This window comes from Columba livia, chromosome 22, assembly GCF_036013475.1.
Source record: "Columba livia isolate bColLiv1 breed racing homer chromosome 22, bColLiv1.pat.W.v2, whole genome shotgun sequence".
NCBI classification, from domain to species: domain Eukaryota; kingdom Metazoa; phylum Chordata; class Aves; order Columbiformes; family Columbidae; genus Columba; species Columba livia.
Window position 1 is genome coordinate 3,628,846 of NC_088623.1, and position 24,088 is coordinate 3,652,933.

General features: G+C 50.9%; 2 protein-coding genes across 4 annotated transcripts; one reads left to right on the forward strand and one right to left on the reverse strand.

The window, feature by feature from the left end:
* The first annotated feature begins 12 nt into the window (after positions 1–12).
* Positions 13–5,668, forward strand: WDR77 (WD repeat domain 77). Of its 2 annotated transcripts, none has more exons than XM_065038399.1 (10): positions 13–219; positions 320–505; positions 1,190–1,331; positions 1,404–1,453; positions 2,046–2,116; positions 2,475–2,529; positions 2,805–2,876; positions 2,980–3,088; positions 3,546–3,614; positions 3,816–5,668. In XM_065038399.1, the coding sequence occupies exons 1-10, from the start codon at positions 66–68 to the stop codon at positions 3,973–3,975; spliced, it is 1,068 nt and encodes a 355-aa protein (XP_064894471.1). In that variant the 5' UTR covers positions 13–65; the 3' UTR covers positions 3,976–5,668. The 2 variants fall into 2 exon arrangements, with proteins under 2 accessions (XP_064894471.1, XP_064894470.1); XM_065038398.1 differs by having other exon boundaries at positions 66–219; positions 317–505.
* A 1,376-nt stretch (positions 5,669–7,044) lies between these two features.
* C22H6orf132 (chromosome 22 C6orf132 homolog) lies at positions 7,045–22,775 on the reverse strand. Of its 2 annotated transcripts, XM_021298293.2 has the most exons (5): positions 22,521–22,775; positions 18,272–18,387; positions 13,384–13,459; positions 10,171–13,054; positions 7,045–9,835 (listed from the first exon to the last, which is right to left on the reverse strand). In XM_021298293.2, exons 1-5 carry the CDS (start codon positions 22,663–22,665, stop codon positions 9,730–9,732), a joined length of 3,327 nt encoding a protein of 1,108 aa, XP_021153968.2. In that variant the 5' UTR covers positions 22,666–22,775; the 3' UTR covers positions 7,045–9,729. The 2 variants fall into 2 exon arrangements, with proteins under 2 accessions (XP_021153968.2, XP_064894454.1); XM_065038382.1 differs by lacking the exon at positions 18,272–18,387 and having other exon boundaries at positions 22,521–22,571.
* Positions 22,776–24,088: the final 1,313 nt, after the last annotated feature.

A 24,088-nucleotide genomic window follows, 5' to 3' on the forward strand; every position in this document is an offset into this window, starting at 1 on the left:
GAGAGACGGCGGCGGCGGGAGCACGTTGGGGAGACACACGCCGGTTCGCTCCCGCTCCCGCCGCCATGGAGGAGCCGCCGCCCGAGCAGCCCCCGCCGGCCCCCGCACCCCCGCCGGGCGGGGAGCAGGACGCGAATGTTGCTGGGCCCGAGTGGAACATCCCGCCCAACGCGCCCGCCTGCATGGAGCGGCACCTGGAGGGCGCGCACTATCGTGCAGGTCGCGGGGTGGGGGGGACACGGGAGCGAGGTGGGGGGGGTCTGGCTGCCCGGTCTCTCGGGCACTCACCGGGTTTGTCTGTTCGGTTCCTTTCCAGCAGACGGGGCCCTGCTGCTGGGCGCCTCGGGGCTGAACGGGCGCAGCTGGACCGGTTCGCTTTGGGTGTTCGCCGACCCCCGCCGTGCCCCCAGCGAGGGATTCTGCACCGCCGGCGTGCAGACCGAGGCGGGGGTCGCCGACCTGCGCTGGGTGGCGGACAGGGGCATCCTGGTGGCCTCCGACTCCGGTAAGTGATGGGGATCCCCCCTCTCGGGGCCTCTCTCCGAGATAGGGCTCCCTCCAGGGGCATCTTGGTGGCCTCTGGTTCCAGTAAGTGACAGGGATTTCCCGCGGTCCCCTCTCTGACATGGTTGCCCCCCCAAGGGCATCCTCATGGCTTCCAATTCCGGTAGGTGACAGGGATCCCCCCCCGGGTCCTCTCTCCAACGGTGGCTGCCCCCTAACTCCAATAAGTGACAGGGATCCCTCTCAGGTCCTTTCTCCAAGGTGAGTGCCCCCCCAGGGGCATCCTGGTGGCATCTGACTCCAGTAAGTGATAGAGTTCCTCCCCTGGTCCCTTTTCTGACATGGGTGCCCCCCGAAGGGCATCCTGGTGGCCTCTGACTCCAGTAAGTGATAGAGTTTCCCCCCCAGGTCCCCTCTCCGATAATGGGTGCCCCCCAACTCCAATAAGTGGCAGGGATCCCCCACCCGGGTCCCCTTTCTGACATGGGTGCCCCCACGAAGGGCATCCTAGTGGCATCCAACTCTGGTAAGTGACAGGAATCCCCCTCCTGGGTCCCCTCTCCAACAATGGGTGCCGTGACTGGTGGCCTCTGACTCCAGTAAGTTATAGGGATCCCCCCCGGGTCCTCTCTCCAAGCTGGGTGTCCCCCAAGCTGAGGTGGGTGCCCCCCTCACTTCCCTCCAGGTGCTGTGGAGCTGTGGGAGCTGGAGGAGAACGAGACCCTCATCGTCAACAAGTTCTGTAAATACGAGCACGATGACATCGTGATGGCGGTGGCCGTCCTGGCGGGCAGCACCCAGGCTGTCAGTGGTGGCAGGGACTTCTGGTGAGTGTCCCCAGCCTGGCTGCCCCGCGCCGGGGCCGGCGCTGGGTGCTGAGTGCTGGTTCTTGTCCGCAGCGTGAAGGTCTGGGACCTGCCGCAGCAGACGGTGCTGCACTCCTACAGAGGTGAGTGCCGCGCTTGGTCCTGCAGCATCCCTGGTGAGCTCCCGTGTGCCAAACCACACCTGGGGCTCTGATCTAATGTTTGCCAGTCTTTGGGGTTTCTGGCATGGCCTAATTTATTTGCCTCTTCATTTCTCCCCTTAACATGAATGCTATATGGCTTAGTTTGCCTTGCTTTCTTCTGTACCGAAATCTTTAGTCCACCTGCATGTGATCGTGTTATCTCCCAATCCATATGCGTTTTGAGCAACCACTCACAGGAGGTGCCAACCCCTGGAGATGTGGCTTTGCCATCTCCAGCCACAGCAGAGGCCGTACTTTGTTTGATCCTCTCCCCTTTGGAACTGACCTCTTGTCTGGAGAGGCTTCCTCAGGCTTTGGCAGGTCACAGTGACTTGCCTGCAGTGGCTCTGGTTGGATTTGGCAGCTCATCAGTTTGGTGGGAAGCAGCTGCCTGTTGCTGAGCAAGTGTTAACACTGTATCCGAGCATAAATTATTCTTTATTATACTGCTGTGCCTTCAGAGGTCCCTGGAAATATGCAGAAAAGTTGGATACGATCTTTGAGGCTCTTTGTCCTTTTGTGCTTTTGGTAGCTCACTCCGATGTGGTGACGTCTGTGGCTTCCTGTCCTGGTAAGGACACCGTGTTCCTGTCCTGTGCTGAGGTAAAGCTCATTCTCTGTTTAAATCTACCCAATTTAACTTTAGTTATTTACAGTTAAGTGTACTTACTGAGAAACCACCTGTGGTTTTACAAGTTGCATACCTGTGTTACTTAAATGTTCCAGTCTGATAAAGTTGCCAGGCAGCTTACAAAGCTGATTTCTATAGGTTTATATTAAAACATAAGAGCTCCTAGAGCTGGGCATGGCTGAAGGAGCCAATTTGCAGTTAGTGGCAGCATCATTTTAACACAGAGGAAGAGGTGGTGTGGGTTTGAATGTGGGTTGGTAGCAGTTCTGCAGTGAATCCCCCTGCCACAATGAAATTGTAAAAGATTTCTCGTTCACTTTGGATTTATAGGACAGTAGAACTTTACTCTGGGACACCAGATGCCCAAAACCAGCTACTCGAATTGGTACGTTTTTGCTTGCAGTTACTGCTTTTGTATGAGTTTTTGTTGGAAGAAATAAATTATTTTATGCCTGACTTTACTATGCGTAACTTCAAATCTAGCGATCTGCCCATTGGGGCAGAAATGCCTGTTAAAACGTAAGGAAGTCAAACAGTATCACAGAAGTACAACAAGCTTTCAAGTATTTCTTTTAGTACATTAGCAGTGCTAACTGAGATGGTGTAGAAATATCTTTGTACTGGCTCTTTTTACATTAATCCCAATATATTTACTCGCAGTTTGCAGTGCCTGTAATTACCTCCCTACCTCAGTCATGTGGCATCCACAGAAAAGTGACATCTTTGCTTTGGGTAAGAAGTGATCTTATTACTTGACTTTGACCAGACAAATCAAGGTCTTCCTTTTCACATGACAATTTTGCTAATAACCTCATTCTCTCTTCCTCTCTTGAAGGTGATGAAAGTGGAACAGTTGCACTAGTAGACACAAAGAACCCTGAATCTGCCCTCAGCTCCACTGTGCATGACCGAAGGATCACGGGGTTTGCGTTTTCTGCACATAGGTACAGTCTGATATACTGACATGGAATGTGTGACTACATACACTTGAAAGCTTTATTTGTTTTTAGAGTAAAAAATGTGAGAGTACTAGTTTTGGTCTTTTTATTAAGAGCAATAATAAAGAATAGAGTAAACCAATGTCTCACTTTTGACATGAAGTGTGTGAATGTCCAGAACACTTTTGCTGTGTTCAGGGTTATTGACCCACTCATTGGGGGGATTTTTCTGATTACAGCCACCTCTGCTTGAAGAAGGATTACTTGCTTTTTGAGACTAATAGGATATTTTCACTGTGTTGGTAATGTGCTAAATGATGATGCAAACACTTTTGTAAGATTTGATGCCTCTTAATTCACTGTACCTGGGTCAGGTTCATTAAGAAATGTGCTTTTCACAAGTTTATCCCCAAGTTTTCTGGTATTTGATTGTTCTAACCATGGTCTCATCTCTGTCTTCTAGCTCACCCTTTCTGGCCACGATCAGTGAAGACTGTTCAGTAGCCGTTCTTGACTCAGACCTCTCAGAGGTGTAAGTACACAACGTATTCATTATTGTGGCTGTTTGTCTTGTTGACTTCTCATTAAGTTAATTATTTATCCATGGTGCTGAGCAGAAGATGAAAATGCTCCTTAAATAGGGGAGAATCATCCTAACTAACTAACAGTTAGGAGCTGCACAAGCCCGTAGTGACAGTGCTTTGTGGCTAATGAACTGTTAATTATTTTCCAGTTTCAGAAACCGTTCTCATCGAGACTTTGTCCAAGGTTTGTCGTGGTCTCCTTCGGACGATGCTTTGCTCACTACGGTGGGATGGGATCACCAGGTGTTACATCACACTATCCCCATACCAACTGGTGAAGCTTCTGGAGTCAACTGTGTAAACGAGTAGTTTTATAAACTCACGGTCCAAATTCCTTCTTGGCATTACTTTTTCTGCTGAAGTCAGAGGTGTGTGTGAACTGGAGCGGGTATGGTTTGTTGTCTGCCTTGAAACTTGTGACCAAGACGGTTCCTGTAGTAATTTTGAGTTAGGCATAAATTAGTTACAAACCAAGCTTTACCCTCTCCTCAGGAGTTGGCTTCATCTGTGATAAGACTTCAGTATTTTACCCAGAAAAAAATTGACTTCAGGCATAGGGGAGACATGGAGAGATAGGGAATTATGTATAATTAAAAAAAAAAAAGAAAGAAAAAATACTCCATTTCCTCCCTCAGTTCTCAAAACCATCCATAGAATTAATGGAATTGATGGAAACATTTCTAGGGGGAGGTTAAAAACACCCACCTCTTGCTAGTTGGATGTGAGAACCTCACCCTTGAGGAAAGTTCTTCACTGTGTAGATCAGTTCTTCCAACTGAATGGGAAGATATGTTGGCACATAAAGACCAGAAGGGTTGGTCTTCAGTATCTCCTAGTGCGGATCCTGTGGTGAGCGCTGCTTATGCGCTTCTGCTCCATCCGTGGGTATCAGATCCCAGTGCTTGGTGTGAGGAGCCTTGTGTGCTGTACGATAAGGATCCCAGTGTAGCCCTGTAATTAAACACCTCCGTGATTCCACCCAACACATCCTGAAATACCGGTATCCGTGGTGCTCAATGTCGGCTGAGCTGAGCTCAGCTCCGAGGAGCTGTCGCTGTAACATGCTAAAAGCCGAGAGAAATTAGCAGTTGCTGGGACGTTTGACACCATGTTTCATATCCTCTGTGCTGAAGACAGCTTACTCAAAGACAAGACCTGTGAACAAAAGTTTATATAAGGGAAAAACTGGACTAAGGACTTCAGTTTGCATTTGCTTGCTTCTATAAAGAGTCTGCTTAGTGATAAACGAGACTCATTATGCACTTGTGATGAGTGACTTTCTGTGCTGGAGCCTGAGGGGACCAGGCATTCCTGTCATCCTCAAAACAGACTCCCCAGGATACTTAGAGGTGGTTTTTTTTGTAATATGCCACATACTTTTCAAACTAAACTGTTTCCCTTTAACATATTTAACTGAAAAAAAAACCCAAATCATTGCTCTGCATGCATTGCCACTGCTCTAGACGTGGCCTGCTCCGTCCTGGTATTTCCTAGACAGAATAAAGCAAGTCCTGACTAATGAAACAGAAAAATGCCGTTGACATGAATGCTACTCCTGGTTCTTTAGCTTGATAGCAACACTAAAACTTACACCACTTCCAGTGGGCTTAATCCTGCATAAACAGGTTTTTAGTTGATGCAAATTATGTAAAGCCCACAATTAATTTTTAGGCAGATGAAGCTTTCCCAGGCTCTGTACTTTTCTCATACTCTTTTTAAACCTTGTTTGCTGCTTTTTTAAGTTTCCATGTCGTACAGGTGTTTACAGAGCAAGCTTTCCTGATGTAGAACCGCGTATGACAAGGAAAAGGTAAATGATGATACAAACTGACAAATTTCTCCAAAAGTACCCCTTGAACAACCAAAAGTTCCCTGTTACGGGCCTCTGATGGTGTATGGAAACTGAAACAGGTGTTGTGCTGTTTGTAAAAAAAAAAAAGAGTTGTCTTGGCAAAAGTGGAAGACAGTTTTTAAATAAATCATAGTTATCATTTGTAACTGAGTATAAGTTTCACTGGGCTGCTTCTGTAGGATTGAAGAGCCAGCTGGGATCATCCACACGGTTAAAATGAAGTTGTGATTTCAATGCCTGAAATTGAAACCATTCTTAAATAACTGTGCGCCTTATTAGTGTTTAGTGCCAGGGTACTATGATTCTCAGCACTAGTGGAAGGCAGGCTGTGGGTCTTGCTTGTTTTCAGGAAGCTTTTCAAAACTCGAAGCAGGGTTTCCATGGTGCATAGATAAAAATAAGTCTCAGATGCCAAGTATTAAACCACATCAAGTTCCTCATGTTGCCACCCTGTGGGCAAAACGCAACAATCCATGGCAAAAAGCGTGATGGTCTAAGGTGAAGCCTATACAGACAACAGGTCATTACCAATATAGTACTGGTTTTACTAATGCTTAAAGACTTAGTGTGGCAGCACAAAAATACACAAATCTTTGGGTGAAGCTTTATGTTCTGCCACAGGAGGGCAGCAGCTGCCAGCTTGACAAGTGGCAAAGCAGCACATATTTCTTGAAAGAGTATATTCCTTCTTTAGCACTTAAACTTGTTGTTTTTCACCATCGTAAGACAAGCGCAGCAGTGACAGTTTACGTAGGGTCACTCATGTTGTCTTAGCGTGGCTCCCGATTGTACCATTGCTAGCAAGGTTAAAGTCACGCCAACACGCAGCGTTGTGGCAATACCACATCGGTGCTTGTGACTTTGCGGTGACCTGCAAAGGAACCGCAGAATTCCCTGGGTTTTGCCCTTTGTTTGAGCTGTCTCTGGACTACGTGCCATTTGAATTTGGGGACACTTGTGTAAATCTCTTGTGGCAAGAGTAACAATTTCAAGATGCACATTGCACACTCACCTCGTGGAGAACCTGGATCTGTAGCCAGAGCTGGATTAAAGAGCTGAGAATACAAATAAATATAGTTTTGAGGAATGTGGAGAATAAGTCACTATGAAGACCAGCCTGCCTTTTATATTGCTGCTGGTGTTGCTCACCCTGCATTTTCAAGTGCAGCATTCTAGTTTGGACTTGCAAACAAGTATGTGAGTTTCTTTACTGATGAAAAGCTCCAAACCAAGAACTATTTATAGCAGCGGCACAGGCTGGGCCGCACAAGCTCCTTGGCCAGCCTGCCAAACCAGCTGGGCGCAGGGGCTGTTCCTTGATCGAGCTTCTAAAAACACCTCAATTAGCACAGGGTTTGTATCAACAACTGGGGAATTGGACCAAGCTTTAGGTAAGCTCAAGTTCAGGCTGTTGCCAAGGCCAGTTTGAGCTGTTTCCTCATCCTTTTAATCTTACATGCAAAGATCTCAGTCTTAGAGTAGACGGGCTGCTTAAGCAATACGAAAAAAAGTCAGACCACACGGAATAAAAGAATATGTCCAGACATATTTAATGCAAGAAGGTTGGTATTGAATGGCACTCATAAATAAGAGATTTTGTTCAACACTTTACAAGTATGGCTATCAGTTATACTACATCAGCAGGTGCTTTGAGGAAGAGGCAGCTGTAGGGATAATTTAAGTTGTATCAAGACTTGAAGGACCAAACTGTGCTAGAGGAGGGTAAAGCGGGAAGAATTCCCTTGTCAGGCTTCAAGATTGCTTTCAGTGCTAAGACCGGGCTAGAAGGTTGGCTGCTTTGCTCCTTTGCTACCTCTCGGTTTCTTCCTCTTCTATTGCTAAATTTATACAGTCAAACCGAGCTGGGGAGGAGCAGAAACAGGAACGGGAGCGGAGTTTCTATGTGCTGTCCCGACAAAGTCACCTGCCCAAGGGAGAGGGAGCTTTGCCCCATCCCTGCAGCCCTCGCTCTCCATTACAGTTTGAATTTTCTCCCTAAGTGCTTTGGCTGCCAAAAGCTCTCACAGTGCTTTCTTTGTCACACAGATCCCAGTGGCCCCGGTATAAATGTCTAGTTGTTACTGAAATACTAGAACTCTGCTCAATTTGTTCAAAATAAGCAGGGATAGCCCAAAGTGTTGGCAGAATAGAATCGTTCCGCTGCTTAAAACATCCACGCTATCCAGTTTTACAACTGTGAGCAGAGCCCGACCTGATTTAGTTACAGCGTAGTCCACTCTGCATTCCCAGAATGGGTGTTCTCCAAATGAATAATGGCTATTTCATAAAACTGACTTACATTATCACGCTTCTAATAGTTAATATAAACAAATACACGTCTGCTAGGAACAAGGCACTCCACGCTATATAACACCATATTCCAACTACATATGAATTGCATGTCTGGGTGAAACAGCAAATGTGAAATTCAAAGCAAGTGGCACCGTTGGAGTTTCACATTTTGCTCAAAAATAAACTTGCACTGAGGACACGCTCAGATTTAGAAGAATTCTCGGGCAGGAAACCGCACGCATACACCCATTGCTGGGCAAAGTGAATCTTGAAGGCCAAAGTCTTCCAAAAAGCCTTTAAATTTCAAACTGCTGTGACTTATTGGTTCGAAAAAAAGGTATTAGGAAGAAAAAAACAATTAGGTTGCAATATTATCAGGGAGCCTTCTTTGTTTTTGAGTTAAACTGGGGAAACTTCTCCCGACACTAAAACATGGCCCTGAAGCCACTCAAACAGTATCGCAGCTTCCCTTGATAAATAAGAATCCTCAAGATGGTCCTCGCATGGAGTAACTTGATATTTTAAGGGGGGAGCTATTCTGCATGACACCGGCACACTGAAATACCCAGACAGTTACTCCATGGCCACATTTCTCCATCAGCTTATTTTAAAAAGCCAACACCCAGGTATTTGCAACATGTTCTATCAATACTGGCTGGGGTGAGTGTGTCTGGAAACCCTCCAAGTCACTGCAACTTAATGGCATAAAAATGCCAGTTGAATTAGCTATTAAACCAATTGCAGTATTTGCGTTTTCATCTGATTCACAGCAAAGTAAAGTTCAGAATACTTTGAAGTTGCTGCAATATTTGAAACAGCTGTTAAATTATTAGGTAAAGTTGTAAATAACATAATATGTAGAACGTCAAAGACATGACATTAAGATAACTCCTTTGAAAATTCCACCGTGAAGGAAAGTTTATTACTGAATTTTGAGTTGAATTGCGGAGCAAAATCTGCTTATGTGCACACAGACCCGTGCGTGCAATGCAGGACACACTGGAGTGGAACTAATGATATGGTGTAGTATTGAAAATAGAAAGTGCTTTCCATGAGAGTAGACTAATGTCTCAAAGTGCTTTTAGCTTGTCAGCGATTAGAAAACATTCTCTACAAGTTTTTACACTTATCTTACAGTGATTTTTCAGCAAGTTCACCTGTGAGGATAATGATATCTTTCTAATTTCTGGAAGCTAGCTATTCAAAACTTTGGTTTGTCTGTAATACAAAATCCAGCAGCCGCTCCCTGGCGAAGGGGCTCAACAGGACAGGCACTGAGAACCAGGAGCTGTTCTTAAGGCATCAGCATAATTGATTTGCTCAAGGCTGTTGAAGGAGGTGGGGACAGAAGAGGTCAGGATCTCAACACTCTAAACTCTTATTTCTATCCCATTGGCCCCACGTTCTCATTTTAATTCCCCTACATTTCGCTCTACCCTGGCTTGCTGCCATTATGTGCATCTCCCAGTTGGTTCCTCCCTGTTCCTGAGCATGTTGGATTTAAACCAACTGAAAAACAAACGAAAAAACCAAACCAAATAACAAACTGAAAACAACCTCTCCAGTGGTGATGCTCTTTAAAGAGAACTAAGGGTGCTTTTTGGCTTTCTTAGAAGACTTACCAGGCTGCAGCTTTGGAAATAATACAGAGGGGGGAGAAATAGGAGAAGGAAACCCATGTTTGCTCACATAACAAGACAGCAGCCAGTCCTCTGCAGTAACTACTCTCCATAAGTCTTTTGAGAAGAATCCAAGTCCTGGGTTCGCTCCCCACCTTCTCCATCGGCAGTTTCGAGCAGTGCGTTTGCTGGCTGGGTTGGGACCATCCCTGGTGCCCAGGAGAAGGATATGACCTGCCTGGGCGCCTCCTCGTCCCTTCCCGGCCGGATGAAGGCGCTGGAGCAGCCCTGCGGACCAGCTTACCGGTGGCCGCTCTGGTAGGCGTAGGAGATGGGCTGCCGTGCCCCAGGTCTCACTGTGAAGGTGTTGGTGGGTCCGCTGTGCTGTGAGCTGCCGTGGACAGGCCTGGAGGGAAAACAGAGGGGAAAGTCACTGAAAGCCAAAGAAACTCTTTGTTTATTCAAAATTGCAGTATTTTTTTTCTTCTCCTATTGGAGCAGGGAGAGTTTTGCATCTCCTGGCGCCTCCGTTCAGCAGCGCAGCAAGGAGACGGCGATGGGCAGCAGGGTGATGGCTGGGACCGGGGAGGGACCACGGGACACCCACAGCCCCAGACCGAGGCAGCTGGACTTGTCTGGGGTGTCTGCGCTGCCCTGGGGCCAGCACAGGCTCCAGCCCTCCCCTCCTTCAAATCAAAGCGACACAGAGGACAAAGGATCAACTCGGGGGGGGACACACACCTGCTGGCTGCCGCTGCACCAGCGGGCGAGAAATCCCCGTTCTGGCCCTTGTACTTGGCATCGGCGCTGCCGTACGGCACGGCTTTCCCAGCAGCGTCGATGGACGTCCGCCGGCCCTGCGTGGTCGCGGGGCCGTTCCTGTGCGCGGAGCCGAGGCGGCGGGCCCCCTCCCCACCTTGGGAGCTGTATCCCCCAGGGCCATAGGAAGAGAGGGTGCCCGTGGCCCGGGGCGCTGCGGCTGCCCGGGGGTAGGAGCTGTCAGGCTCAGAGACATACAGGCGCTTCTTGATCAGCGGGCGAGGGTTTGGGTAGCGGCTGAAGTAGCCGGCAGAGCTGCTGTAATCTGGGTACTGCGGGGTGAAGTCACCATTCCTCCTGCTCTTCTCCGAGGGCAGCGAGGCCAGCGGCTCGTGGTTGCCCCCGTAGCCACGGCCGTAGCCCGGCCACCTGAAGTACCGCGGTGCCTCCGAGCCCCGGCTACAGTCAGGGAAGCTGGGGCACTTTTGGTTCTCCTCCCGACTGGGGAGGGGACCCTCAGCTTCATCCGCCTCGTTGCTGAATTCAGGGGGTGGGGGGATTATCCCGTAGTCCAGCGCTGTCTCCCCATTCTCCTCCTCCTCCCTGGACACACCATGGCAGGACAAGCCAGGCTGGTTGTGCCCAGACTCAAGGAGACCCCGCAATAGGCTGGAGGCAGCAGCCCGGCGGTGCCCGGGAGGGCTCGGTGGCTCCACCTTGCCCACTGCCCGCATGTCCCGGCCCTGGTCCGAGGAGCTGGAGAAGGACGGAGGTTTGCTCCATCCCGTCCCGGGCGGCCGGGGCACCACGGTGAAGGAGTAGGGCTTGGACTCGTGGCGGTAGAAGCTGGTGGGGGTGGTGTCCGACGAAGCGCTGCCCAGTTTGAGGAGCGGCTTCACCCGTGGCACGGCTCCCACCTCCCCAGCCTGCCGGCCCCGCTGGGCACGCTGCCGGGCTGCCAGGAGCAGCGCCATGGGGGAGCCCCGCTCCACCTGCTCACCCGTCACCGGGTGGATCAGCACCTCCTCCTGCCCCGCTCCAGGGGTGCTCGGCAGGCTCCCGGCCGAGCTTGAGGGGCAGGGGGGTTCAGCTGAGCTCGAGGAGCAGGGGGGTTCAGCCGAGCTGGCCCCAGCCCGGTGCACTTTGTACTGGAAGACGGCCGCATCGGGCTGTGGTGCTGGGCTCTGTGCTGGAGAAACGGGGGGTGAGGGGGAGGTGGGAGCAGGGGGCTGTTCCACTGATTCCTGGGGTGGGTCTGGGGGGCTCACGCTGCGGTCGAAGGACATGGGAGCAGGAGGCAAGTTCTCTGTGGCTTTGCTAGTGGCAGGAGCAGGATGGTCCTCATGCCCAGTCTCATCCTTCTTCACTGCAGCCGTTGGTGCTGGGAGTGGGCTTGGGGCTGGTTTTGGCAGCACCGAGTCACCTGGGGCAGGGGGGCTCTTTCTCAGGTCAGGGGGGCTCTTCCTCACAGATGGGGTGCTGCCACCATCCTCTGTGCTCTGCTTCTGGCTGCCGAGCCCCAGGGCAGGTTTCCCTTCTTTCTTCAGGGACAGCACAGCCTCCAGCTCATTCCTGATTTTCATCACGCTGCTGGTCTGCGTGGCAGGGCTGCTCGCCGGAGCGGGGACCGCCACACTGGGAGAGCCTGCTTTGGCACCAGGGGGCCCACTGGGCACCCCTTTCTTCTCACTCTCCCCTCCCATGGTTAACCCTGTGTCCTTCCCAGCAGGTGCAGTGAGTTGGGGCCCGTTAAGACTGGGCTTAAGGCTGCTGGCATGGTTGGTACCACTGTCCACAGGCTGCGGAGCAGCTGGCTTCTCTGGTGGCTTCTCCAATGGCTTCTCTTCCCTCCGTGGGGAGCGCAGGAGCGCTGAGAGCTCATGCCGCAGCCTGTCCAGGTTGCTGGAATCCCTCCAGTCATCCTCGCAGGTCGGGTAGTCTGGAGGAGGGAGCTCCAGGTCGTTCGCAGTGAGATATTCAGATTTTGGAGGAGAGTCTCCCTTGGCTGTTTTTGGCTGAGGAACCTTCTGCGGCTCGGCCGCTGGAAGTGGGGACCGGCGACCGGCAGGATCTGTCCCTTGGCTGAGCACTGTACCAGGTTTGGGGCTCAGCGGTGCCGGGGCTGGCCCGGCCAGCTTCCCAACAGCCTGTCTCAGAGGGGAATTTCTTTGCTCAGCTTCCCCCACTGCGTGAGCCTTGGCCGCGGGTCTTATGGTGAAGCAGGGCGGCAGGGGCGGCCGGGCGTGCGGCTGCCTGGGGAAGGGCTCCTGATGGACCGGCTGGCTGTCCTGCACCGGGATGGAGGACGACCGCGCCGGGGCTGGTGGAGGCACCTTGAAGGACCTGGGGAAGGTGAGGTGGGGCTCTGGGCAGTGCTTGGCTTGCAGACTCTCCTTTGGACCAGGGGCAGCCGGCACCCCAGCCTCGGCAGGGCAGAGCGGCCCCTCAGCATCCGCCTGCCTTGTGTTCAGCACCGTCTCGGACTTCCACTTGGAGATGCCGGTGGTGAAGGGTGCCGGGGCCCGGCTGAGCGGTGTGGCACCTGGTGGAGCCGGTGGGATGAAGTCTGGAGGAGTTGGTGTGCTGGGAGAGGACAGGGCAGAGGCTGGAGGTGGTGGAGGTGCCACGGGAGGAGGTGGTGGCACCATCTCAGGGGGTGGCGGTGGAGGCAGAATTTCAGGTGGCGGTGGGACCGGTGAGGCTGGAGGTGGTGGCGCGGGTGCCGGTGCTGTTGGAGGGGGTGGTGGGGGCACCGACGGTGGCGGAGGGATGTCTTCATCCAGCTCATCCCCCTCAAGAGCCTGTGGGCGCAGGTCCCCCACCGAACTGTACATTCGGTGGTTCCCATTGATCTGGGAGCCAGAGCCTGCAGAGGAAGAGTGAGAGTACGGCAGCATGAGCACCTTCTCCATCAGCCCTGCGATGGCCAGCTGTCCCCCTAGGAAGCCAGTTTGTTTCGCTCAGCAGCTGTCTAAAGCCTGTTGAACTGTAAGAGCCACTATGCTTCACCCCGTAGAAATGAAGTCATTTTCAATGACTTCAAAAAATAATTAATAGTTCAACTTGATTTTAGCATGGAAGCCTCATGATCAGGCTGTCTGCTCCAGAGCTTGGTGCACGCACCCTTCCCTCCCCAAGGGCACAGTACTGCTGAGCCCTCAGCACCCTCCGGACCCTGCAGAGATGATCTCTTACCAAGAGCTGCTTTTTCCCCAAAGTCTTCTGGCACCGACGGCGTTGGCACAGCCACCCCATGGGATTCTTGGGCATTCTGCAAGAGTTGAGAAGACAGAGCTGTTAGTTTTATGCCCAGGTTATTGGAACAAAGTGCCAACAAGCAGCCCTGTATAGCTGATAATTTCTTTATGCAAACAGAAGCCTGATGGGACCCAGGGCTGTTTCCTAGACATGAAGGTCCCTGCGGTGGCTGCTCTTGACAGGGTTGAAGGAGATGAGTGAAGTGATCAAGGTCACACAAGCCAGGGACACAATTCCCCTGTGCTAGTCGGGTGCAAAGAGGCTGGAGGGGAGCCCAGATATTTCACACCCAAGCTCAAGGCTCCCCAGCCCACAATCAGCAGCAACGCTTTCTCACCATTCACATCCCAAGGAAATCTAGCAGCTCCCACGGGTTCTGCAGGTGTCGCTCTCCAGCAAGCACTGCCTGCCCACCCCACAGTCACGTCCACACCACGCTGAAGTCACACACTGGCTTTTTGGGAAACTGGCACCCGCATACCTGAGCACGCTGGGGAAAACTGCTGCTCGTGCGGTTTGTGTTTCCCTCTCAATTACTCCCTTTGCATTCAGGCTGAAAACTCAGAAGCGCATTTAGCTGGTACAGAGCAATTTAGCAGCCTACACATTTGCGAGGATGCTTACAGCTAGGGGCACTTGGGGCAATTACAGCCACCCACCGGGAGATATTCCCGGCCTGTTGACTCACCAGTGCTGACCGGGCTCTGCCTCCCACACCCGCCAGCAGCAAAAGCCTCTCCTTTCCTCCAGTGACTCACGCCCAGATTGCTCTGCAGAGGGACTGGAGTGGCTCACGAAACGCACACTAACGCGCCCGTGTCCAAAACGCAAACTGATGCTGGATCAGGCTGCTAGCACAGACCTACGTGACTGATGCGGTGGACTGGGCTTTCACATCCCAGCGCTGGGAGAGCCCCACGGCAAGGAAATAAAGCTCCATGAGCAGCAGGAGCTCGCAGACCCGTGGTCAGGGATACACCACCCACTCCCAGGCTCTTGGGTCCACCCGGTTGCACTCCTGCTCACCCCAGGCTGCTGTTTGCATTAGCTGTTAACTGCCCCTTGTGCAAAGATGTTATCCTGCTCAGCGCAGTGGTTTTCTGCATACAAAAGCCCAGATAATGATTGAGCCTGTGCCCTTTGCCTTTCACTGGCATTATCACTATTTTTACAAGCGATTGCTCCGGGATTCCAAAGTCTCCCGGACCAAAGGTCAAGCCGGGTTTATACGGTCAGCCCCATCCACGCTGAGATGGCCCATTAACATCACACACCGTTAACATCACTGACTGGCCGGGGTGTGGGGAGGTCAGAACTGAATTTAACAGCAGCAGCCTGCGCTCCTTCAGAAGAGCCCTGGAACGCCCCAGCTTTTGACAAAGCAAGAAGAAAATCCATGTGCTTCGCTTGCAAAGTCCATCATGCTGCAGATGACCCAAGATCCTCTATAACCACATGGGAATGAGCCAGGAGAGAGTGAGTGGGGATTCACACAACTGCTCAGACAGCTCGGTGCTGATGGAGCAGCCAAGGGCTGCTAAGGCATTGGGACAGATCTGTCAGTGGCAGAACATGGGATAGCTGAGCCTTATACCCTCATCTAAAACCTCTTCAGTGGTCCCAAAAGTACAACACAATGCAGAGGAAAGATCCTTAACTCCAACTGAAAGCCAGAGGGAAGACAAAGACTAACAGAGGCGCTTCAAAAGCCAATAATGAAACTGTCCAGAGCAATGAGATATCAAACACCACAAAGAAAAACCCCCAGCAGTTCCCATTTGCTATGGAAATTCATCGCTGCCAGTCTGCAGAGCACACTGATACCTGCTCATTTACAGGGAAACAAAGATGTCTGGGCACTGAATTAAAAGCAAGATATGCACCACATGCTTGGATAGGAGCAGAAAGGGAATGACAGTCGGAAGAGATCTATGCAAAGCTGGAGGAAACGAGTCCACATTTCATAAACAAGTAGTAATTTTGGACATGTCATTTCAACAGGTCCTAAAAACTGGGCAAGCCTGTTTCACACACACACACAAATTTCTGTTCCAGTTGCTAATGCTCAGCATCTCTCTCAAAAACCACCCATCCTCACGTCATGAGCTGGCTTCTAAAATGGAAAGCATCTCCAGTACGCTGCCAGTCTCCAGAGATGGCTGCAAAGATTATTTCCCTCTCCCCTGTTTGCCAGGGGTGTGCCCAGCCCAGCAAACCTCCCGCTGATTCAGAGCGGGCTCCGCCGCTCGGGCTGGTGCGCCAGGAACCTGCATTTCCAGTTTGCGGTACCTGCATCAGATTAATGCACGCCGAGGATCCCGGTGAGGGAAGCTTTCACTGTAACCACCAGGAATTGCTTTTCAGTGCTAGAACAGTGGTAGGTGTCCCCTCTACCTCCAAACTCATAACTCGGAGGCTGAGGCAGCTCATGCCCAGCTCCTGGCGTGGTCAGGTTCTTCATTCCAGGTGTTCATGCAAGTGCATTTCTCCTGTGGGAACACACACTCAAGCATTTCCCCTCCTCTTTTTTTTTTTTTCTTCACTAAACTCAGTATAAAATTGTTTCCTTGGGAGTTTCTTGCCTGATCTCTGCCCGTCCAAGGAGGGCAGAGGCAGTGACAACCACAGCTCCGTGCCATGGCAGCTGGTGATGGGTTGGGGACGCTGGTCACCGGTCCAGCAGCACATGGAGGGATCAGTCTGTGCCATGCGGCAGCGGGGACACTGGTTTGGGCTGTGGCAGCGGCCTGTTGCCAGCCCAGTCTGGGTTGGGAGAGGGGAGCCTGTCTGTCCTCAATGTCCCCAGCTCCCCCTTCCAGCTTCCCACCCATGAAAGGAGGCCACCTGTAACAAAAAAATGCACCAATACACAACTGCTTATCATCCTGAGGTCTCAGAGAGGCCAAGGATTTCTCCAAAAATGAAGAGCTAGCCCCAGATTCCCTGTTCTGAAGCAGAGCTAGGGAAGTTCGGTGGTTAATAAAGGAATTTATTCCTCTGTGATGCCCAAGCTCTCTGCCTGCGCCCAGGAAAGGGGTTGGTCTGTGGGATGCGGTGGTACCCAAGGGGCAGCAGCAAAGCCTCTTCTGCTGCCATCCAGCTCAGGACTGGGACGGGGCAGGTGGTTTGGGGGGTCGGAAATAGGTGCTGGGTGCAAGGAGAGTTGCCAGGCACATGGGACATGAAGCCCCGTGGGTTTTGCTGCCAGGCTGGGTGTGTGTGATCATCCTCCTGACTCACAGCGACGCAGGCAGCTGCTGCCCAACCTCCTCCCGCACAGGGGAGCGGGTGGGTGGAAACAAAGGGTTAAGGCAGGAGCTGCAGAACAGCCCAGCGCAAGGATGTATGCGGCAGCAGAAGCGGCCGTGCCAAACCAAATCATCATCAAACCTAATCAAAATAATAGCCAACACAGACTGGTCCTTAAAAACAAAATGCTGCTTATTCCCACTAACTTCTTCAGTTAAACCTGGTACTTCTGGAAGAGAAGCAAGTGAGAGCAGCCTTCACAAAGGCAATTTAGGGGTATAAAATCAGGAAAACACCATGGCTAGGGTGACAGCTATTTATCCCAGGGACATTTGCACAGTTTATTCCTCTACCACATACATTTCCACTAGTGAAGCATTTGAAAGCTCTAAAAAGATGCAAAAGGCTGGTTGCACTCTAAAAACCCAGTGATACAGGCTGCCAGCTGCGGCAGTTTCACAGGCATCGGTCCTATGGTTACTCAACTTGGATCCCAGATGAGATTTTTCACCTGCTATCATCTTTTGAAAGGCACCACATGGGCACAACCCTTTTGTAGAACCTGTGTAACCCTATAACTTCCTAATTATGCTCTCAAATAGATATATAAACTCCATCTCCCCGCACGTTTTCCTCTAAATGACACCTGCACAAGCCCATTGACTCCTAAGTGCCCCCAGGTGACAACACACTAGCTCATTTTCTGCTGCAGGTGATGGTTGCTCTAAAGGACAGGGAAGTAGATGGAAAAACATCCCCTGATCTCAGAGAGGATTTCCTTGTCAAGACCGATGGCTTTTTAAGTATTTTATTGTCAAGACCGATGGCTTTTTAAGTATTTTATTGTCATCATTGACCTGCCTGTGTCACTTCAGATTTAGCTATCGCCGTCTCCAAAATACCTCTGAGCAATCGTGGGCTTTGCTCTACTCTTTGGTGGATAAGAGGTGCCATACACAGGGCAGGAAAACCTGCTCAGCACACACGGCAGCGGAGCATCAATGCCAGCAATGAGCATATGAGGGTCTGGAGTCCCAGGTGACTTAAAGCCACCTCTGGGTCCGGCTGTGTTGGCATTCGCTGCTCCAGCCCCTGCACACAGGTGCTGCTGGAGCACTGGCAGCTCTGCAGGGAACAATTTCCCCCATACAGAGACTGAAAACCCATCACCCGCTACATCACCACCTCCTCCTTCCCCTGCTGTGAACAGGACACAGTTTTCCTGTTGCTCTCTCCAGCAACACGCCTGATCCAGAAAGAGATACAGCCAGTAGCAGTTAGATAAAAGGCATCACAAGCTAGATCATCTACATGCTCAGCATTTTCTTTTTAATTGAAAAGACAGGTCTGATGATGCTTACATCTCCTGCCTGTGTATCCCGCCTATGTTCAACACAAGCCCTGAACTCAGATCACCTCCTAATCCCTCATATCCAGCATTATTATAGAGTGGTTTTGCTTTTCATTTATTCTCTTGCCTTGGGTAGAGGATGAGAGCAGCAGCCAGCCCAGCTGGTTCTGGGCACCAGTTACACACGCTGCCGTAACAAATCGCAGCGGAGAGACGGATACTCACAAGGGGTAGGAAAGTCAGGAGCGGCCGGACTCTTGGACGAGGTTTAAGTGTTGCTGTGCCAGAGTCGCTCACCGTCCCAAAGCGATTGTCACCATAATACACTTCAATCACATCACCTGAGGGGGAGAGAAAACTGTTAGCAGCACTGCAGTTGAGGCAACAGGAAAAACAGCACCGAGCACCACCTAATTTTAAAATGCACAGTGAAGAATTTGCTCTATCAGCTCCCTGGGAATGGGCAAAACTCATCACATTCTGAAGAGTAGCTGGGTGTTTTGGAGCTGAGTTGAAGATGGGAGGAGAAAGGTCCCAGGTGAGCGGGACCCCAGGATTTCTATCAAAAAGTTCCATCAAAGCACAGAGTTAATTACAGGCTCTTGACCCAGCCCTATCACAACAGGTCCCTGTCACTTATGCAGTGGAGAGGGACAGTGGAGGTGTCCCTGATGCCTGGCTTGTGCCCATGAGGACTAAGGCAAGAGGAGGGGAATGCCTGCGACACAGCGATAGAAACAGGACATGCAGATGGAGATGGGGCACGCAGGGGCTTCCCACAGGTGTTTCCCCTCCACGTTTTGCTATCAGAGGCTGGGAACAGTGGGATGGAGATGTCACCGCTGCTCTCCCTGCAGTGGACGGGCACCCCCAGCATCCTGCTAGCGCAATTTGTTTCTGAGCCCTGATGCAATTGGCACTGGAGGACAAATTGTGTTTGCCACAACGCTTTCACACCTCAGCCTTACGGATAAATGCTCTGAATGTCTTCCCACGAAATCTCGCTACAAACGGAGATGCTACAACAGGGAATAGTCACCAAGCCCCGGTGTCACAAGCAGGTACCAGCAGGTACTCCTGGTTCCCAGCTCTGTGCTTTTACCTTGAACCACACCTTTTGAGCCGGTTTATTTCTGACAGTGAATAAAGCTCATAAAATTAGTTTAATTACGTTCTTTGTGTCTGATTAACAGCATGAATTAACAAGCAGAAGCACTGAAGCATGTAAACCCCACCTTGGCTGGAAGGAGATACACAAATAATTCGTAGCCAAGGAGACCAGCATTAAAGAAAATATGAGGGCTTGAGGAAGGAGGGGGAAAGCGAGCAAAACAGCTGTGATCAGAGAGAAAACTCTGCGGGAGTGGTCCCACCTAACAGTTTTCAATAGTGGTTTCAGTGAGAAGCAGCAAACAGCCTCCACACCAAAACACAAAGGAGTAAATAGTTTGTTGTTCTGCTTCTGCCCAAAAGAAGCCTGGAAGCAGCCCTCAGCCCCAACCCCATGCACACCCCACGTGCAAAGCACAGAAGCAGTTTCTGTCAAGTATCGTACAGCAATTAAAAGCCAAGGAGCAGAAAGGCGAAGGTTGTGCAAGCCCTGCACACAGGCAAAGGAGCTGGGCTGCGTTTCTCAGCCTCCCAAACCCGGGGCAGCGCTCCCCAAACCAGGACTGCCTGCCCGAGGAGCCACCTGCACCCCAGAGTCCCCAACCCAGACTGTGCTGGCAACAGGCCGCTGCCACAGCCCAAACCAGTGTCCCCGCTGCCGCATGGCACAGACTGAGCCCTCCATGTGCTGCTGGACCGGTGACCAGCGTCCCCAACCCATCACCAGCTGCCATGGCACGGAGCTGTGGTTGTCACTGTCTGTGCCCTCCTTGGACGGGCAGAGATCAGGCAAGAAGCTCTAAGGAAACAACTTTACATCGAGTTTAGTGAAGAAGAAAAAAGAGGAAGGCAAATGCTTGAGTGTGTGTTCCCACAGAAGAAAAGCACTTGCATGAACACCTGGAATGAAGAATCTGACCACGCCAGGGGCTGGGCATGAGCTGCCTGTTATGGGTTTGGAGGTAGATGAATTCCACATAACCTTGAGACGTGCCACTGAGTCCAGCAAGCATGTGAGCTTTTCCTTTCTCCCACCCGCTACACCACAAGTTGCCCCGGGATGCACCTGGGAGTATCCATCATCCTATCCCTGTCCTTGCGCCTTCCTCTCCCTCATCACACAATCACAGAGTGGTTTGGCTTGGAAGGGACCTCAAAGATCATCTCATTCCACCCCCCCCCCGACACTAGATCAGGTTGCTCAAAGCCCCATCCAGCCCAACCCTTATCCCAAACTTCTCCTGCTACAAGGGATTCTTTACAAAAAGGACATTTGCTTCAGCTTTAAAAAAATACTAATCAGCCTGCACTTGAGTTAGTGTGGTCCTACCAACAGTTTAACGCTTCCCTGCCTGTGATGGGCTCCAGCGCAAAGGAGGAGCTGCTGGAGTCCTCGAGGATGGCAAATGCCAGCAAATTATTATTATTAATCATTATTATTTTTGCCAAACCCCTGTCATGACACCCCATTGGGCAAGTAAGCAGCAAGAATTAAGGCCAATGCAACATGAGAGTTCGGATTCAGACAGCTTCGCGGAGCAGCGATAGAGCAGTTGAGAGACTTGAAACGATGAGTGTTTTACATTAAACAAGTCACTAGGTAAACTCAGTGAGAAACTGGATTAAAGATCACAAGGTCTTTGATCCTAGATTACTAAGCATCGCTATCCTGAATGCTTTTAATTAAAGTAAAATGAAGTGCTTGTAGTTGTGTTTTCTTTGCTAGATAAACAGGACTTGCCTGCTAAGAGCCTGTCACTGGTAAGACCTGTGCGTTCCTGGAAGGAAGGATCTGGAAATGCCTTTGGATGCTGTCAGAAGCAGCCCCGACTGTGCTTTGGCCATTTTTTGACATTCAGCCTGTCTCCTGGAGACAATTGTGTCCTCTCAGTCATGGGAAAGAAAATAAGCAATCTGCAAGACGTGTAATGGAACTTCTTCCTACTTGAGGGTTGCATCACCTGGAGTAGGCGTAGCAGGTTTGGTGCTGGGGTATCCACAGCTCTCAGCGAGGAGGGAGCACATTTCAGTCGCTATATTCAGGAATCTCTGAGTCAGTGACACGTAAACCTACACCCATTCTATATTGCTTAACTTGTGTTTACTTTGTATGAAAAACTAAGGTGGGGATTAGCAGAAGCAGTGGACTCCTTTTGGCAACAGCGATGGCGTGAAGCTATGCAGCAAATATTGAAGAAACAGGGGCAGGGATGGGGTTTCACCGTGGTGCTGTGGATGTCAGGACACAACAAGATCTGCCCCTTGGACTGCTTAGCTGTGAGCATGTCCATCGCAACAAGCCCACACCTCAACTTAGATTACTCTGAACATGGTCACTGTGTGTCAAACTACCCTACACAAACTAAATTCACGATATAAATGCCAAGAGGATGCTAAGGAGTGATTCAACAGCTTTTATTTGTGCTCAGATTTCAAGAACTCCTGGCTTTTACTCTGCAAGCTGATCCGCACAGCAGTTCCCCACACCTGAAAGGAATGTCTTTGTACTGCAATTGCAGCCACGGAAATCAGGCTGGTAATAAGCAGACACAGCGACTTCTTTTTTCAAATCCAAACCACATCAGAGAGAAGCCTGAAGCCTCCTCACATTTACGACAGTTAGAAATCAGCAGTTTTTCCTTTTGCGCTTGAGAGTTGCGTGAAAGTCTTCATTGCATTTTCATTTTATCTCAGTTTCGGCAGCCTGGCCTGTGGGGTGTAACCACCTTGCCATGGACACTGCTCCACATGCACAGCCCAGCAAGCAGCGCTTCCTTTTCTTTAAGCTTGGAAGTGTTTGTTGGAACCTCACAGCCACCAAACTTCATCCACAAACTGCTATCTTTTATCTACCTGGCTCCATTACTATTAATCTGGCTCCCTCCTACATGAGCCTCCAGGGCACAGTATTGTAATTAAAACCACAAAGAAATACAAATAAATCCTAAGGAATGTGCAGCCCTCAACTCCCCCCTCACACGCAGACCTTCAAGAAACAGGTTTACAAGTAAATAACTCCAACCAGGGAAGGAGCGAATCAAACATGGCGTGGGAAAGAGCTGCTAGACGCAATAAGACAGATTCTCAACTATTTAACAACGCGCTTTAGTCAAGTTTAACTTCCCGGAGCGGATTGTGGCTCCGTGAGAGCAGAGAGTGAGTCTCAAACCTCGGGTGCGGGGACACGGGTTTCAACTTGTCCCTTTCGTCACCCGGCCCTTCCGAACACCTCCCGGAGTTTCCCAACAGGGCGCTGAATGAACCACCGGCCCCGTCCAACCCCTTCGCCCCCCGTTTCTCATGGACGGCGCACAGAGCTCCCCCCCAACCCGGGGCAAACAAACGGAGGAAGGGACACACTGACCGGTGCCACCCGCGCTGTCCGATGTCACCTCCTGCGTGAAGATCCAGGGGGGGTTGGTGGCGAAGAGGGAAGCGGCGGGGGGGCTGGGCTGGCGCTTCCCGAAGAGGCGGCTGAAGGTGCCTTGGACCGAGTGATGCTTCTTCATCCTGGCGCTGCCCGCCGCGCTCCCAGCCGGGCATCCCCGCCGCGCCGGGCGGGCACGGGGCCGGGGCCGCTGCCACAAGCGGCTGCGGGGCGGGGGGGGGCCGGGCCGGGCCCCACCTTCCGCTCCTCCCTCCTCCCAGGTGCCTCCCGCCGCACCGGAGCCGCTCCCGCCCCGCCGAGGAATCGCCGCTGCCTCCGCGGGGCTTTATGGACCGGGGGGGGTCACTGGAGATGAGCTCACGGCCCGAGCCGAGGGGCTCATGGCGGGGGGGGGGGTCCCCGGGCCGCTGGGGGCAGCGCTGGTGGGGAGGGTGGGTGAGACGGGATAAGATAAAGCAAGATAACATCGAGGGTCAGCGGGGTCCGCAGGGTAAATACAGCGGGACATCCGATTCCTCTTGAAGAAAACGAAAGCACACCAAAAAACCCAAAACAAACAAAAAAACCCAAAACAAACAAAAAACCCCAAACAAACAAAAAACACACAAAAAAACTCCAAAACCAACCAACCAACAAAAAAAAAAAAAAAACTAAACAAAAAAACCTCGAAAACAAAAGCCTACCCCCCAAACAAACAACCAAACAACAAACAAACAAACACAAACAAGAAACAAAAAAACCCCAAACAACAACAGCAAAAAACAAACAAAACCAAACCAACCCAAATATCAATAATTTAAAAACAAACAAACAAACAAAACCAAAAAAACCCACAACACAAATTATCAATCTTTTCAAGTTGGTTGGATACTAGACATTTAGTTTTAAGAGTTTCGGTCATTCGCTCGCTGTGTCCCGCTTGTATCTGTTTCTTCGCCTCCTGTTGTAGTCCTGACCAGCACACTGGGCCCCTCTGCCCAGCTTGGTGCAGACACATTGGCACAGCATGTCAGGACCTGGAGTCCCTGTCTGAGATCTGCAGGTGGCCTTGCAATACGAGGAAATGTCAACCAGAGTCAGGGGAAGCTGCAGCGTAATTCTTTGTCTCTCTCGTGTGTTTGCTGGGAAGAAAATCAGCCTTGAATTCTTTAGAAAGCATTTTACCAAGCAGAAAAGCCACCTCCATGCAATGAGCCCCTCCAGCAGAAACATCTCCCTTCCCAGTGCAACCCAGATGTTACTAGGGTTTGGGATTAAAGACAGTGGGACTTGACTCCAAAGAATTTCTTATGCCAGGTACAAAGGCAAGTGTGCAACATTGCCAACAATTTTCTGTGTCATGCAAGTAAAAACTGAGGGTTAATGAGTAACATTGGTGATTAAATGCTGGGATTTCTGGAGAACTTTAAACCCAGAGTAACTGTCTAAACAGTAACTCTGAAACACAGCTTCGGGGTATGATCATCCTATCTTATATCTATTTCTACTTCCACCACATTTTGAGAGTCAAAATGATATAGATTTCATTTTTTAGTGGTAAATAT

Coding starts and splice junctions, on each gene's coding strand:
- WDR77 (XM_065038398.1), top strand. CDS start 66: ATGGAGGAGCCGCCGCCCGAGCAGCCCCCGCCGGCCCCCGCACCCCCG. Junction 2,877..2,979: donor AAGTGACATCTTTGCTTTGG/GTAAGAAGTGAT, acceptor CCTCTCTTGAAG/GTGATGAAAGTGGAACAGTT. Junction 3,089..3,545: donor TTTGCGTTTTCTGCACATAG/GTACAGTCTGAT, acceptor TCTGTCTTCTAG/CTCACCCTTTCTGGCCACGA.
- C22H6orf132 (XM_021298293.2), bottom strand. CDS start 22,665: ATGAAGAAGCATCACTCGGTCCAAGGCACCTTCAGCCGCCTCTTCGGG. Junction 18,388..22,520: donor GGACAGCGCGGGTGGCACCG/GTCAGTGTGTCC, acceptor TCTCCCCCTCAG/GTGATGTGATTGAAGTGTAT. Junction 13,055..13,383: donor TGGGGAAAAAGCAGCTCTTG/GTAAGAGATCAT, acceptor CTTCCTCTGCAG/GCTCTGGCTCCCAGATCAAT.